The 14,729-nt window shown below is 38.9% G+C and overlaps 1 protein-coding gene across 1 annotated transcript in view; it reads left to right on the forward strand.

The window, feature by feature from the left end:
- The first annotated feature begins 8,776 nt into the window (after positions 1-8,776).
- Positions 8,777-14,729, forward strand: part of LOC113659871 (complexin-1) — a 38,949-nt gene continuing 32,996 nt past the window's right edge. The window contains exons 1-2 of the mRNA XM_027172915.2: positions 8,777-9,171; positions 10,227-10,341. Coding sequence (XP_027028716.1) covers positions 10,311-10,341 — 31 coding nt within the window. The 5' untranslated portion in view covers positions 8,777-9,171; positions 10,227-10,310. The remainder of the gene's footprint in view (positions 9,172-10,226; positions 10,342-14,729) is intronic.

Raw genomic sequence — 14,729 nt, forward strand, 5'->3', positions numbered from 1 at the left:
CCTTTATAACTTAAACAGTGACACTGTTAGTATTTTACTCCAATTAGGGGAAGATAATTAATGTAACACCATTGAAAGTGGGCCAGCCAAGTACCAGGCTAATTTACACCACCATGCTGAATTTTAACATGTGGGGTGGGAATAAAGGTCTCCTCTCACCCATGGATGTGATGGCCTTGATTTCTCTTCTTCAATATTTGAGTGCCATCTGGTTATTTTTGGTTTACTGGCTCACACAAAGCAGGTGGCTTGGCATTAAAACTGTGTCTCGGTCTTGTCACCTGTAGATGGTTTTGCTGCGTATTATGGATGACTGGAGAAGTATCAGGCATCAACCCTGCCCTGAGTTGTTATCACTGCCAGCCAAAGTAGTGCCCACTCAGTTTCCCAACAGAAACACTCCTAAGGAAGATGCATGCTGGCAAAAGCTCTTTTTTTTTTTTTTTTTTTTTTACATAAGTGGGGAACAACTGTGTCTGTGACTTTACCTCAGCAATTTAAAGGTGGAGGTTATTGCTATCTAGGGCTGAAAAAGAATCGCTGACTTTAGCAGAAAGCAAAGCTTCCCCAGAGCAGCTCTCCTGTATCTAATTAGGTAATTACTTTAAGTAAACTGCTTTCTCAACAGATTCAAGAGTTATAGGATAGCATGTTATCTTATAAAAATATGTACTCTGCTATTAAATGCATTTGCCATGTAATGCACATAAAATGGCATTTCAACACTTACGACTTTTGACTTAACCTATTTCAGCAAATGGCTTTGAAAAGATAAAAAAATCCAAATAATGTTTACACTTACATTTACATTCATGACATGTGTCAGACACTTATCCAGAGTGATTTACAAAAATGCTCAATGAATACACAATTTACAAAAAAGTCTCAATGAATACACCAACACTGGTTCACAAGGTTACAGACTTACGATACCACTGTCCTCAAACTCTTTTGGGAGCACAATTATTTTTTAATACATAAAACAAACATGGAATTGCACTATTTTAAGTGTTTCAGGAAGCAGCAGTTTGGTCCAATCCACCACCTCAGTGCCAGAACAGAAAGGAGTCTTGATATATAGCTACATTATACCTTGAGAGATAATGTGAGATAATGTAAGAGATAATGCGTTAGTAATAAATTGCTAGCCATGTTTTACAGTGACAAAGTGGCAGGATAAATTGTTATCAAAGGTGAAATTCTAAAAACAAAGACTCAATGAGAGGAAAATAGTAGAGCAGACTGTATTCGAGCAGAATGTAGTAGAGCAGAATGAAGAAGCAGATGTGCTGAAGGTTATTCAATACATTGTGTTCACAGTGTTCATTAAGTGCTTCTGGTTTCTACAAATCTTAAAAACAAACCTCAACCTTTGTCAGTAGATTGAGTGAAACTAATAGGAAGATGAATTTACAAAGTCAGAAATATCTTTTTTCTTTTCTTTTTTTTTATCAAGGTGTAACATGGTAGATATACCAGGGTAAATAGGAGAAATTTGGAAACTACATTGTAGGGATAGGCAGTACACAAAGATCATGAGTGATATGCAATTTGTTTATGTATTTATATATAAGATTTAAGCTGGAAAGTGGCACAATGTACTCTGTGCTCATAATTGGGTTTGAGCCAGAGCTTAGGCTACACTCTACAGAAAACACTGAGTATATAACTAGACATACTACAGAATACATACTACAAAAATGCAATGCATAAGACTGCTAGGACATGGACTGAAAACCTTTTAAAGAAATGTAAGAAAAATTTCATCTCCAATCTGATGCACAGGACAGTTTTCTAATGAGAAAGTTAAAAGTGCTTTTGCAAGGTTAATCACAATGAATCATGTCCAAGCCTTCATAAATGCAATCCTGATTGAAAGTAATGAAAAAGGGACAGACAGAAAGGCTTGATAGAGTTGCAGAAGAGAAAGTAGATAAATTCTGAGGCATGGAGAGCTCAGCCCCTGCTACAATATACATTATGGGGGAAAAAGACTGAATTAATGCCCAAGAAGACCATGTTAGAGAATGTATTTTCACAGTGTTTATTGTGCCCTATGAACAAGCATGAAGTCTGTGGCAATAAGAACCAGTATGGTTCGGTCAGTGTATTTAAAGAATGTGAGAGATCAGGATCCTGCAGAGAAAGTTCTCACACAAGCATTAGCGCAGTCTTGAGTGAGGTGAGATTTGATGGTGACTAACTCATTACTACATAACCTGATAGGTGTGTTCCCTATAGATTGGTCTGTGATGAGGCAGGGAAGCTGAAATAGAAAGTCTATTGCCAGAGATGCGTTAAAGGGCAGATCATGACTCACTTACTGACAGGCAGAGAGTGAAAGAATGTGAGTGGTGCTAGAGTGAAAGACGGCTCAACAGACACTTTAAGCAAGTTTGTCTTACAGATGTAGTAATGACTAGGGGTGATATAAGACAAGAGCTAAAATCGAATCTGTGGAAAATTTCAGCAATGGAACTGTTAGGGTTGTGGGATGTATTATATCACATGATTTCAGCCATTGCATAAAATCAAACACAAACTTACAGATGCTAAGAAAAAAACATTATAGCACCACAGACCTAGTGCAAAGTCAATACTGTATACATTCCTTAGCTGTATTTTGCAGATTGCACACACTGTAACATTGTGTATATCATATTTAAGTAGTTTTGCATATCTTCCTTTATGTATATACACATATTGTCCACCTGCTTTACTTTAATTTAGTCTGTGTTAATGAAATCAGGCTTGTCAAATGAAGATCAAACCTAGTGGGCGTTTAAACATGACTGTCCCTGATTGGCTGCATGAATCTACTGTGTGGGACAAAAAGAAATCAGCCACAGCATTGCATCTTCTTACCATTGTATATATTTTTCTTATGACCATTGGTGGTGTTGTTGCAATTGGTTCCACCTTAAGATGAATCCACCTCAAGGCATTTACTAATTGTTAAAGATTCATTATGAAGGCATTTATCTTCTATTATTCTATTCTATTCTATTCTATTCTATTCTATTCTATTCTATTCTATTCTATTCTATTCTATAGGAACACCTGTGCTCTTGCTTATTCATGCAATTATCTAATCAGCCAATGACACAGCAGGAGCAAAACTAATAAAATCAGGCAATTGAACATCAGAATAGAAGAAAATCGTGATCTCTGTGATGAGCTGGTTTGAGTATTTCAGAAACAGCTGATCTGGGATTTTCACACAATACACAATACTATTTTTTCACAGAAAGGTGTGAAAGACAAAGAAACAGTTCATAGATGAATGGACAGACTGGTTTGAGCTGACAAGACTACAGTACCTCAAATAGCCATACTTTACAACTGAGTAGAAAAGAAACTTAAAATGTGTAGCACTGGAAATCTTGAGGTGAATGGATACAACAGCTAAACACTACAATGGGTTATGCTCCTGTCACTCAAGCACAGGAACCTGAGGAGATTTTCATGCTGGGCATGTTTGCTGCTGTCTGAATCTGTGTGATTGTTTCTGAACCCCCTGTTGCATTGGCCTGTTTTCAGACGAGTTTCATTCTTTTGAACAACAATAAAATTATGTTCATCTTGCATCATCACAAAAGTTCATGGAGAACACATGTTTATTCTTATTCTTATTATATTGGGTCTTTTATTAAGTGCAGCCGGTCAGGTCACCTCTTCTGTAACCCACAACGTTCCTCATGGTACAAGTATGTTGTGGAAACTAGTGATGTCTTCAGCGGCTAAAACAGATTACTTTACTTCCTGAACAAGTGTGGACCTGAGTACAAGTTGCGTTCACATTCCCAGGAATTATGGCATGGTTAGAGTGTAGATGAACTCACACCACTTCCTACATGTAGTTTCAGATTCAGTATCATGCTGTGCTTCCTGATCCACATGACATGACTTTCACATTAATGCAAACTGTGCTCTGTTTCAGACTAAACTGCCAGATTGAAGGCCAGGAGAGATTATAGTGGACAACCGGAGAGCTAAAAAACAGTGTTTTTTCAAACTTGACATGTAACTGCATGATGTTAAACATCACATTACATGGATGATGGGATAATTGCCTGTATGTACAGGTGTAATGGGTAATTGTATTTAATTATCTATAGAATGCATCACAAACCGTCTATTGAAGGGTAGTTGCAGCAAAATACGCATGCTTTTGAATATCAATTAGCAAGGCATTAGAAACCTTTCCCTCTTAGGAAACTTAATGAAATTTAAAATACATTGTAAAATACTTCAGCTTTATCACAAAGGCGTAGTTCTCACCTGGAGGCAAAATGGGTTTGCACAGTGAAATAAGAAACTTATCCATTAGTGAGGAAGCACAGCAGGTGGAGGAATGCTTCCTCAGGGCAGAGGGGAAGCGCAGAGGAAACAAGCATTGCTTTGCATTATTCCTTATTTTCTGTACTGATTTTGGATTTGTGAACACCTCCTTTTAGCCTGCACACTGAGTAGGGTGGGAAAATGTGTACAAATGGAGTGATGTGTTTATGGAAAGAAGATACAGTTCATCTGCCCCTAAAACTAATGACATTCCAGATTGCATGTCTGTGTGTGCTGGTTTGCTTACTTGCTATTTGATGTACTTTAGTCCTTCAAGTCTAGTCTTTCCAATGTACGTGCATTACAGTATAACGGTTTTCACTGTTCTGTCAGAGGATTTTGCATTTGGGCTCTGATTTTGGTATAAATGAGGACACAGAGGAGACAAAGCAACAAAGTGTAGAAATTGGGGGGGGGGCATGGATTAACTTGCTTTCATATTTAGATGGGAAGGCTCTGAGTAATTTTTTTTAATTATTAGATAAGGGAGAACGACCATTATTTAAATTGCTCTTACTCTGTCCTCTCCCACCTCTTTCTTTCTTTCTTTCTTTCTTTCTTTCTTTCTTTCTTTCTTTCTTTCTTTCTTTCTTTCTTTCATTTCCTCTTACAGAGCTGAAACTGAATTACTTGCCATAAACCACACTGTGTGGGAGCCTTGGTTTCCAGCAGTTCATAATTTAACCAGATTTAGGGTTTGGGATTATTCTAATGCTTATAGTAAAACCAGGTTGTTCCTTTAGCTGTCTAAGACTCAGACATAAAAGTACAGTAAGTTTACAGCAATAACTGCTGTGCTTTAAAACACACACACACCCAGGAGAGTTTGATAGCTACTTTATTGACCTTAAAGCTTTGTTAATTGGGTCATTTTTAACCTCAGAGCTGCTCTGTGTATACACATGCATCATCCTTCCCTGTAAACAATCTTTTGTGTATAATCCTGAACAAAAATTGTGCAAAGGAGAATCAAGTGCTTATTTATAAACACAAGAGTTAGTTAAGCATGAGTTTCTGTATTTCTGTCATTTGTCTCCATTTAATACACGGTAAAAATTTATGGTAGTTAATATCAGTTTTCACTGAATACTTTTCTTATGAACAATACTTTTAAGTAAACTTTAACCAAAAAAAACCCTCTTGTATAAGATTTGGCAAAAACAAATAACTCTAAGAATCATTATTCCCACTGGTTCTTCCATTGCTTATGTTGAAACAGCTTGCATTTCATAATGAACCTCACATCATCTTTATCGCTATCATCTTCCTTCCTAATATCATGTTCTTCTTGTGTTCTCACAGGGCTGGTACTCTCAGTCCTGGCCATTGTTGTTTTTATGTGGGCTCAGGCTTAGTTAGAGACAACAAGTGTGGCTGAAATATTTCCAAATGTCAGCTCAGAAATTCCACCCACTCCACTTCATAATCCGAGTTTATTACCAAGCTTTGCTCTCTGATACATAAATCATCTTCATGCCTGGTGTTAGGACAAAAGGTGCATTTGAAAACAAAGCTTTACAACTGCTGCGTAATAAAAGAGTGAGACTTGAGACCTCTGGAATTTACATACATTCTGTGACAGCAACACCAAGGACTGGAAAAATACTGATAAATACCTTCATGACATATTTCCATAATTTGTTCTCAATCCCTAAGGCAACCAAAACCTGCAGTAATGTCATTTAGATTGATTAACATTCCTCACTTCATAAATTCACAATGACAGTCCTATTAGTTACTATAGCTATAGTTACTAAATTATCTGAATATATCAGAATATTGCTCAGTTTTGGCTGAGAGTGTAGACATGTTTAGATGTGATCAAGAATGAATTTTTACCCAAAAGAAACAATAATGACTAGCAGATCTCTTATTACACATACAGAGATAAAGAAAATGGCTGCATTTGTCATGACGCTACACAGTCCATGTTAGTTTAAACATTAAATGGAGATGCTTACATTAGTAAAAAAAAATATATATTATTTATACCGTAAACTTAACTGACACTAACAGCAAAATCACAAAGACAGAATTAAGGTTTAATGCATATGGTTAAGATGGGAATAATCAGATATTGGAATCATTCATTAAACCACAGAGAGCTTTCAGAGTGGATTTAGCTGTATATCAACATTTACAAGCCCGAGTAACAAAAACCTCTATACATTTCATAAACATGTCCCCAAACAGACGCAAATGTAACATCATTGTCTGCGTTGATGGAAAACACGTGTTTCATCTTATGGCCTGCAGCCTTGCTTTTAGTTCTCAGATTACTCAACACACCTGTTTTCAGTCACAATGCAGTCTGTAAATACACACCACAAAATTTAAATTATTGCAAAAATCTTGCTCCTATATTACTTGAAAAGCCTGTGCAATATTCTGGTTTGACCTTGTTTGTTTCTTTTCTCTGTTTAGTACCTGTTTAATCTTGTCTGTTTGACCTTTGAATTTGTCCACCTCAGATTTCTAAAAAAAACCCTGCATAGATTATGGTTGGAATATCAAAGAAATATGCATTAAGTCTGAAACATATAAATCATATCAGCAAGAAAATATGTAGATGAGGTGCTCATGGCAGACATGATGAAAGCAACAGCTCCACATCTGGTAATTTTAGACAAGAATTTATGGCTATCATGGAGGTTTAAACTGAATTCCCAATAAATTAGTTTAGCTAATTCCCTTCACCGGCATTTCTTGATTTAGTTTAGAATTAAACTGAGCAAAATGTGTCAAGTTAATGACTTTAGCATGGTGTTCGGCACAAGGCATGCTGGTTCTAATGATTCATGCAACAATCTCAAAGGCTTATAAGGCTTATGAATGTTAAAAATCATACTGTACAAGCAGAAAAATGTTGCCTGTTAGGGTGAATCCAAGCGTTTTTATTTTATATCATGGTGATGAACAGATAAAATTTTACAACCAGTGGTATTGTGGATTCAAACTTACACCAACAAACAGCTACAGAAAATGTAGCTTACTATTCTTCATTATACACATGAAGTAAGAAAGAAGGTGTATAATAAAGTAGCTGTAAGAATACACAGTGTTTGTAAACCCTAACAAAGCTGCTGAGCCAGATACACTTATACTAGCACCATATATCGGTTAGTGTCAATATTGTGCTTACTTGTACAAATAATATTTTCTTATAGTTTTATTGTGATCCGGTGGTTCTCCGGCAGTCTCATTATTATGTCATATTATATTTATTACTAAGTACTTATAGCTGTTAAACTATTTGACTGATGAATCAGAAACAAGTAGCCTATTGATAATGACAATAATTAATGTGTTGTGTTTGTATAACCAAGACAGGACAGGTAAAGACTGAAGGAACTACTAGACAATGTTTTTCCAATCTTCAGCTGCCTAGCTTGGGTGAGACTATGCCCACTTTAACCTGAAGTTCAGTCTGATGTGTTCTTCGGCAGCTGTAGTCCATCTGCATGAAGCTCTGAAATGCTGTGGACTGGGATGCTTTAGCACTCAACATGTATACAAAAAATGGTTATTTTTTTATTTTATTTTAATTCTGTGCTCATCTTAAATACTCAAACCAGCCCATCTGACAGCAACAACCATGGTCAAAGTCTCTGAGATTCTATTTTCATATGAACATTTACAGAAGTACTTGACCTGTGCATTGTGTTATTGTGCCGCTGCCACATGAATGGCAGGGGTACAAGTGTTCCTATTGAAAGTGTGTGTATTTTATCATTAAAGTACTCCCTGGCTGCACAATCTGCTTTCAGTTAAAAAAAACCTACTGTAGAATCAATCGAAAACCTAATTCAATAAAGTGTACATACTTTCTATTGTTCTCTGTGTATCCAATAAAATGGCCAATGAGTAATTTTATATATATGGGTATATAGTACACTGCTTCGGTTTTCAGTTTCAAAGTATTAAACCACGGAATATCGGTACTCGTGCTCTGCTAAGGGAACGGGATAACATACGCACGCGCTGGATCCATGCCAGAACCGCGTATTGCAGTCAGCAGCGTGCTGCTCAGACATAGTAGACAGTTTAGTGCGATTGCGGAATGCGATTGCGGTTTGGGACGCAGATATCGTGAGATCAATCGTGCGTGACCAATCACTTCGGCGCAAAAACCCCGCGCGCTCCAAGGACAAACCGAGGAGAAAACGCATCTCAGAGTCACATCCTCATAAGCACGTCTAAATCTAATTGCATTAGCCCATATATTGCAGTGGCTAAAATAAACAATCGGGCTCACTGACAAGAGAATCTCGATTCCTCGCGCGAGCGGCGGCGCGAACTCGTCTAAGCAGTAATACAGAGAGAGACACCGAGGTGACCTTAAGAAGGTGCTGCTCCGGAGAGAGCGTGCGCGGAGGGAGGGAGGGAATAAGGGATGGAGTGAGGGAGGAAGGGACGGAAAAGGAAAAGAGAGGAAAGCATAGAAGAGGAGAACAGGGAGGAAGGGCGCCCCAAGACTAGGCGGTGTTAATCATTGCGCTCTCTCTCTCTCTCTCTCTCTCTCTCTCTCTCTCTCTCTCTCTCTCTCTCTCTCTCTCTTCGCTCACATAGCGTGTGGGACGTTTCAGTGAGTTCCTCCATCCGCGGCAGCTGCGCTTCCCTTCTCTTAAACACACACATACACACACTCTCTCTCACACACACTCACACGCACACTCACTGCCTGTGAAAGCAAGGACGTCCTTTCTTTCCTTTACCCGGAAGTCGGAGATGCTAGGGACTTGCAGTTGAGAATCCTGCACTGATAGTACATCTGAACTTCACTTGGAGGAGGATCGTCGTGTATCGGAGAGATCTGAATTCACCGGACAGGTAATTATGACCTCTCTGTGTGTGTCTCTCTGTCTCTCTCACTCTCTGTGTGTGTGTGTGTGTGTGTGTGTGTGTGTGTGTGTGTGTGTGTGTGTGTGTGTGTGTGTGTGTGTGTGTGTGTGTGTGTGTGTGTGTGTGTAGCGAGGCGTTTGGCTTTGCCCGGTGGAGTGGGACGGACCGGAGCTCTCCAGCAGCAATGGTGCTGAAATATTCACCAACAAGGAAGTGATTCTGTGGTGTTTTTCCCTTCGCATATCAAGTACAGGCACATCGGGAAAGAACTGGGGCAGCTTTGAGTATGCAAGCGTTTTAGACGTGTTAGAGGATAATAGCGCACAGTTTCACACATCGATAGTGAGCTCAGAGATGCATTAGAGATCATATAAAGCTCTTTAAAAAAATATACTGGGATGAGTAAAATCTGTTTTTGTTTTTTTGTCTTTATCAGATTAGGGAAAGTTAACATGTTTCACACAGTTTATGGGATTAGTTTTAACCAGTCGGTTGCCCTGAGTCTCTCCAGTGTCTTGTGAATTCATGTATACATTTAAAAAAATCGTACTAGTTTTTAAGCACGCACGTCTTTTGAAAATGGTACAGGTCGCTGCAGTGACATTTAGGCTGCAGTGTCATGCGCTTCTCAGAGTTCTCCGAATTGTTCAGAAAAACATCTGTCATTCCATGGACTGATCCCACTTCTCATAAGTTGAAAAACAGTTTAAATATAAATTATTATGGATCACACATTTTTTTCAACCTCGTGTGCTGCATTGACCTTTAATGACCTTCATTGGTTATCCTGTTATGAACAAGTTATTATTTCCTAGCTCAGAGTAATTTCAATCTAGAGATGGAAATAATAGCAAATTTGAAATAATAAAGTAATTCCCCAAAGCAAAGAAAGTATAGTTTCTGTTGTTTAGTTGCTGTTAAATTTCATACAGTGCTACAGCTATGACAGAGCTCTCGCTTTACCTAGCCTGTGTGTGTGTGTGTGTGTGTGTGTGTGTGTGTGTGTGTGTGTGTGTGTGTGTATACGCATGTGTGTTTCATAGAGCTGGTGAAAAGGGACAACACAAGAAGCTTGAAGTAAATGTAACATCTGACTGAGAAGGAAATAGGAATCAAAAGCCATCAAGATGAATTTTGTAATGAAGCAAGCGTTGGGAGGTAAGTTCCCCACAGTCGTTTTTCCAGACATGAGGGCGCGTAATAGTCCCACATAGTCCCACGGGGATACTTCAGAGAACAGACTAAGCTCTTTGTAAAATTCTGGTGTAAAATGCAGATTTACTCATGACCAGTTCTCAATTTTAATGAAATCCAATATGACCTGGATTTTCACTGCACTGCTTGATTTGTCTGGGTAGATGGAATTGAAATAAGTGTTGCTTTACTTTAAAGATGCTTTTTCCCTTTTCAATATAAAAAGTAGAAATTTTGTTCTGAGGTCACCTGAACAAAGTGGGTCTGCGTCTGTATTTGTAAGTGCATGGGTCTTGCATTGGATAACATGCATTTTTTTAATTTTTATTTTTATTTATTTTTTTTGCTGTTAGGAAAATTCAATAAAGATACAAATAGGCATTAAATTAGGTTTATGGTAAATTACTGCAGTTGTCTGAATCAAAAAAATGGAATGCACAATTATGATGTTAGTAATGTAAGGAGTATGGAAAAAAGACTGGAGTGTTGCACTAAACCTTAAAAGGGTAAACTGTGAGGTGGATTAATTTTCTTGCCGTTACTACAACAATTTAACCGCTTTCAAACAAAGGCTACTATTCTTCTATGGATTTTGCTACCTGCTTTAATAGAGACTGACACAAGCTGGTTTTGTTTTAATGGATTTTTGAACACACAGTGGATGATTTATAAAAAATAAAAAAAAAGAAGAAGAAGAAGGGGGTGGGTGTTAATGAGATCCATGTCATTAACCCGCTGCTGGGGATGGCAGCATGTCAGTCAGGTCCAGTACACAGCTCTAGTAATAAAGGAAATGAGTGAAAGCAACTGAACAGTGTGTGGGGGGAAATAACCGCTTGAGAAAGTAGAGAAAAAATGAGAAAATGTATTCATTGACAAAAGAAAAAATGTCATATGAAAGCTTTTAGGAGCCTTTGTTCGTCTCTTTAGAGTCCACCCTTTTGACCAGTCCAGTAAATCAACACACAGGCAATTTCCATATAGCAGCCACTGGGCAGTCCCGACCTGCATTAGATAATAAAACCCAGGCTGAGGGGAAATAATGGGCCTGTCTCTGAAAGAGATTTAGAGGCCCAAGGTCAGCCAGTGGAGACACTATCTGCACTTCACTCCACCAAGGCGCCACCGTAGGGGCACAATCACATTCATGAGGGAAAAAATCTCTAGAGCATGATTGCAGAATCAGGAACAAAGAAGAAGTCAGCCATCCTAACACTTATTTTCTCACACATACAGTATGCATTTACCTTGCTGTTAAATAGTATTAATGTTTAAACAAAAAAAAAATTCTGGAAAAAAAAACTTTATCCTACATGTCTTTCTCCCTGACTGACCTACAGTACTCACTTTCCCGTACGTGTGCACATCGATAGCAGAGACTGCAGCACATATACTCCCCAGAGTAGCCACCCCCCACCTCCACACACACCACACACACACACACACACACACACACACACACACACACACACACACACACACACACACACACACACACACACACACACACACACACACTACTCCAAACACTCACTCATCTCTGGCTTTGTCTTTCCCATACTGTCTCTTTCTCATGCTGATTCTAACCCTGTGAAGTGGAAAAAGCATAGCAGACCCACAGTGCTAATGAGGCTGACATGTAGCATGTGCTACAGGCATGCACGAGCGCCTGCAGTCCAAATGCGGATTGGTGGATAGATAGAAGCTGACAAACATGCCATTTTCACTTTCTGTGTGCAAGACATTTCATCTACAATTCAAACACTCAAGCCTTGATAACAATGCAGCTCAACCCTGAAATAGAACAGTGAAGATGTCTACAAGGTGTCTTTTCATATGTCTTTTCACAGTAGCATGTTTGTATACAATTAAATGTGTATACTTAATGACTCTCTAAATTCAACGGTTTAGACAGACTTCCTATAAATATGTAATCTTTGGGTCTCACCTGTGGCATTGACTTGTGGTCTAAAGAAGATAAAGAGGCTGCTTCTGTGTCATATGCATTGAAAGACACTCCTTTGGAAAACCTGGTCAATAGTGAAGAGGCATCCTTTGAGTGCAACAACCCTCAGAAAACCAGAGACTTTTAGGAACCTTTCCATTGGATGGACCACAGCTGATTTCAGTTCCAGGAATCTTTTCAGTTCATCTTCCAGAGTATGTATTTTCTGTGTAGCAGAAATATTGGACTGAATGTTGCCAATTGTTGAAAAGTCAGCTTCACACAATTTTACACACAAGGACCGTTTTGCTTGCCTTTTGTTTTCTTTTCTTTTTTTCACTCTACTGTCCTTATTAAACCAAGCTTGTTTAGAGAAATCACAGCATGACAGATCATGTGGACCATTACAGGAACATTTGGTTTCTATACAGGTAGTGAGTCAAAAATGTCTCATGGGTGTATTTAGTATGTGGCATGAGCATAAAAAACTCAAATTAACGGTGTTACAGTTGAGAGAGGATGCAATCATTTGTTAAAGACTCAACAGTGGTTTCCTGGCCTTCCTGGGATTCAAACTCACAAACTTTTGATCACTAACTTGGATCCTTAACCACTTCTGACACTGTGAGAAACAACATGAGTTTAATCTCAACCTGCTTTGAATGAGAACTCTTCTATTATTTTTCATAATAGTCACAGTTCTTAAAGGAATATTTTTTACAGGAAAGGTTTTGTTAAACTCTTTTTATCACAGTGGAACTCCGAAAGTTTCTTCAAGCAGAACACAACAATTAAAGAGAATTTACTTGCTGCTTTTTTTCTACACCAGAAAATCTATGTGATTTGTGTTCTCTATCTCTACTTTGCTCTCAGTGTCATTGTGCCGCAGCCACCACGTCCTGTCAGCATTAAAGATCATATGCTGGGTCAAGTGGAGCTGCAGTGAAGTGATGGCAACTGAAGTGACAGATTCATTACCGATGGCCCGCACGCTGAATCGCCATAGCTTCATTGCTTCACGATCATGCCAAGCAGAGCCCTCAAACCCTCACTAGGTCATGACTAGAGTAGCAGAGAGTCACTGCTCATGGACAAACTAATCAAATATAATTAGAAGATCCACATAAGTGGAATTGAATTAAAATGAACAGAACTGCAGTGAAGTGGGTGGACAGTAGGTGCATGTATACCATGATATAATTTTAAAACTGAATGATTTTGAAACAGATGAAAGAAACCCCTCATTAATAGTATTACCATCACTTTAATAAACATCATTCATCCTGGCTAAATCAAGCATTCATGCTATTCATGTTATCTAGCAGTGCCACATCAACAGGGTGCATCTAATTCTGCCAGAAAACCCTGTGGATCAGAAATCACTGCTGGGCTGTGTGAAAGCTGATACGATATTGATTCAAAGGACTGATCACGGATGCTGAGCAGGCAGGATTTTTAACTGTTCAACCAGATGATCCATAAGCAAGCTTGTCCCTGCAGCATGCACCCCGGGGGACAGAAATCAATGTGCGGATGCGGTGATACCAGGTGGAGATCTCTTCACTAAGGGACGGGCTTGGCAGTGGATATTGAGTTATGACTATGGCCAGTGAAGCAATAAAAATCGATCACGGCACCATTATGAGGAATTAGAGCAGCAAAATCCTATAACAGTTCTGCTTTTAGTTGAAACGTGAGTCTGCGCAGCTCGAGAGCTTATTATTGTAGGAGAATGATTCAGCATATTGGACAGACAAGGAGAAAGACGCTTCTATACTAAGTGAAATATGGAATATGGGTAGCATGGGAAAAAGAAAAAGAGGTTTGTACATCCTGATGGCAGAAGGGGAAAGGACAGAAGGAGAGAGGGAGACACAGGGATGAAAAGAAACAGAAAGTGATCAAAAAAGAGGGAGTGAAAATGAGCATAGAAGTGACTGCAGAAGTCAATGAGTGGTGAAATTAAAAATGTGCAAATATGCTACACGCACACATACTCTCTGACACACACACACGCACACACGCACACGCACACGCACACACACACACACACACACACCAAGAATTACACTTCCTGGGGAATGTGTCCGGACAGTATGTTGTGTGCTCACTATCTCCTCCTGTCGGCATAATTTGCAGTCCAGTTTTTACTCTCTGTTTCTTATACATTTTCTCTCTCTCTCTCTCTCTCTCTCTCTCTCTCTCTCTCTCTCTCTCTCTCTCTCTCTCTCTCTCTCTCTCTCTCTCTCTCTCTCTCTCTCTCTCTCTCTGTCTCTCTTTCTTTCACACACACACACACACACACACACACACACACACACACACACACACACACACACACACACACACACACACACACACACACACACACACACACACATAAGCACTTTCAGCCTCACACTGGCAA

The sequence above is a fragment of the Tachysurus fulvidraco genome, chromosome 10, assembly GCF_022655615.1.
Source record: "Tachysurus fulvidraco isolate hzauxx_2018 chromosome 10, HZAU_PFXX_2.0, whole genome shotgun sequence".
In the NCBI taxonomy this organism is placed as follows: domain Eukaryota; kingdom Metazoa; phylum Chordata; class Actinopteri; order Siluriformes; family Bagridae; genus Tachysurus; species Tachysurus fulvidraco.